Genomic DNA, 2,897 nt, shown 5'->3' on the forward strand with positions numbered 1-2,897 from the left:
TCTTATACACTAATAAGACTAAAAATGGACCTAATTGTTCAATATGATTCAAAAAAGCTGTGTGGCGATTTCACCTGAAGCCGTAACAAGACTCTGACATAGTTTGTTTGGATATTTCAGTATTTTGCGGGGGATTTGCTTATTTCGTGTTGGTCTTAGTATAATTGTTTTCTCTGATAATTTCCGTGTTTATATGTAGAATGTTTCTGGTCAGTGTTTTTTAGCTCAGCTGTAGGTTTTACACTAGACAAAAAGAAAATTGCGAATATACAAGTGGGCTAACTGCAACCCTGTCCCCGCGGTCGTCGAATCTCGAATTTTATTGTTAGAAGCATTGATACTTCCGCTGAGCCACCTGATTGGGCGGAGGAATATGTGGAAAAGTGTCTAAACTTTGTAATGTAACATGGAAGAAATACGGTAAAATGTGGCGAACAGCTGTTCTTATCTGTTACAAAGTGGGTTATTTGTCATGGGTCCAAAACTCTCTCGGCCCGGCATGGCCAGGTGGTTAGGGCGCTTGTCTCGCAATCTGAGGGTCGCGGGTTCGAATCCCGGTCACACCAATCATGCTCGCCCTTTCAGCCGTGGGGGCGTTATAATGTGACGGTCAATCCCACTATTCGTTGGTAAAAGAGTAGCCCAAGAGTTGGCGGTGGGTGGTGATGACTAGCTGCCTTCCCTCTAGTCTTACACTGTTAAATTAGGGACATCTAGCGCAGATAGCCCTCGTGTAGCTTTGCGCGAAATTCAAAACAAACAAACCAAAACTCTAAATCGAAGGGCTGCTTTTTGATGTGTAAAATATTCTGTTAACGATTGCGTAAGCAGTAAACTATTCTCTAAGCAACCTGTAAACAACACAGTTTCAAATCTAAGTCGTGTAACATGTTGATATGGAAGGAAGACAGGTGTTTTGACCAAACTTCAAATTCCAGTGGTGTTTTTTAGCATCGAAACTATGAAGTAATAGTGATGACGTAATTCTGGTATAATGAATCGGACATATTTGAATATATGTGATATAAAGTTTGAAAAGCAATTTTATAAAGTGTTTGTGTTATGAGTTGGTTTACAATATACAACCCTGTTCTTCTTTTTCTGATTTAGCAGGAATACAACGAATCGGGTTTTTGGCTCGAGCCACCAGGAGGCTTTCTTTGTCGACAACACGGATCACGGAAGTCGCAGGTATGAGAGATAACAAAACACGGCTTCTTTATAACACATCCGCTACGTATTCAGGAATTTGTTTAAAAAATAAATTGATTAGTATATATATTAAGTCATCTCTGTTCTGGAACTGGTAACAAAGTTTTAAAGTTGGTACATTTCTTATTTCCAGTTTCAAATTAACAACGTGTCAGTGTTTATATATGAATATCTACAACTGAAATTAACTGAAAAACAAAACAAGGGGTATTATGGGGTAAAAAACACTACAAAATTAATGATCATATGGTTGCTCAGAAATGTCAATATGCTTCCCTGGTGCAGAGAAAAACGGTGAACAAAAAATACAGACAGACAGACACTAAAGTTGCTACCATTAGTTTCGCTGATAGACAGATTAGATAGACAGATAATATGACATAAAAATACGTCAGTTTTACGAGACACTAGCTACTTGGGTAGAGAAGACGATAAACTGGAAAAACTACTTCTACAATGCTACTGTATTTAAAGCCAGGCCACAAGCTTTACTGAAGTGATTAAACAATAATGCCACCTTTTTCCGGTACCTTGATGCTTACCTATGTAACTGACATTAACCCCCTTCCCAAATGCTTTTTACAAGGAATCAATACAAAGCGTTTCCCACAATGCCTCAAATAAACAATACCTTCATTAGCCTTGTGCTTGTGGCTTTAGTAGTTCTCATCATAAAATATTGATGTGGTTAAGGTAACTGTGACTGGAGAAAATTGACGTGCACTAAATTAAATGTTTACTAACTTCCAAGTATTTATAATATTGTTACGACAGCGGAAGTCACGCAACGCTGGGAGCATGCACGCTGGAGTTTCTCGAAGAATCATGAATTTTCCTGGCAACTCTAGTTTGTTCCAGGCGCCCTCTTTTTTAGCATATAAGCCCGGCAAATAAAGCCAGCAAAAGAGGATAGAATTACATAGATAGATAGATATAGAGATAGATAATTAAGTCAAGCGAACAGTAAGCACCGTAAGAAAAGTGTGTGAATCACTGTGAATTATAGCGTGTGTTTATAAAGTAGTTAAGTTAAAGTGACTGTGGAAATTCTGTGTATTACAAAGTTGTAATTCTTTCTCATTTAAGTTAAAGCAACTGTAGAAATTAAATGTATTGCAAAGTTGAAGTGAGAAAGAATAAACTAGTTTTATTTAAGAAAAGACTTGTATCGCTGAAGTTTCTCGGAAAGAAGTTCTACGCCGAGAAACTTCAGCGATACAAGTAAAGATGTTCTACGAAAAATTAACAAACGAACACAGAGGCGTAACAGTTCTGATGACCTATTGAGAATATATTTAAAATACTATTTTGATAAACAATCTGGGCCATCGCTACATATGCAGTGCTTCCCGCCTACCTGTTTGCACATGTTGCACATCTGGCTCATTCCTACTCTAAGTACTACTGTACCTATGATATACATGTATACACACACACATCACACGCACAAGCATACTGACAAAGATTAGTAAATAATGAAATTAAATGTTAATTGAAAATATGAAATCAGATTTCTAAATGTATTTTATTTTATCTTTGTTGGTGACAGTAGGAAACCAAGACTAACTATTTAGTTATAAAATCTTAATATCCGATGTGACATTATAATTTTAATCAAGATTTTCCTAAATATTTGTCATATATCGCCTTGTAAACTTTCGTTTAGGTATAAACATAAAAACTCT

The 2,897-nt window shown here is 36.7% G+C and overlaps 1 protein-coding gene across 6 annotated transcripts in view; it reads left to right on the forward strand.

The window, feature by feature from the left end:
• Positions 1-2,897, forward strand: part of LOC106468256 (cyclin-dependent kinase 17-like) — a 142,130-nt gene that overhangs the window by 34,173 nt on the left and 105,060 nt on the right. For 3 of the 6 annotated variants that reach the window (XM_022396586.1, XM_022396587.1, XM_022396588.1), the window contains exon 3: positions 1,111-1,191. The exons of 1 other annotated variant lie outside the window; for it this stretch is intronic. In XM_022396586.1, coding sequence (XP_022252294.1) covers positions 1,111-1,191 — 81 coding nt within the window. The remainder of the gene's footprint in view (positions 1-1,110; positions 1,192-2,897) is intronic. 2 more of the 6 variants (XM_022396589.1, XM_022396590.1) reach the window with 1 other exon arrangement.

Source organism: Limulus polyphemus, unplaced genomic scaffold (genome assembly GCF_000517525.1).
Source record: "Limulus polyphemus unplaced genomic scaffold, Limulus_polyphemus-2.1.2 Scaffold2937, whole genome shotgun sequence".
Lineage (NCBI taxonomy): Eukaryota > Metazoa > Arthropoda > Merostomata > Xiphosura > Limulidae > Limulus > Limulus polyphemus.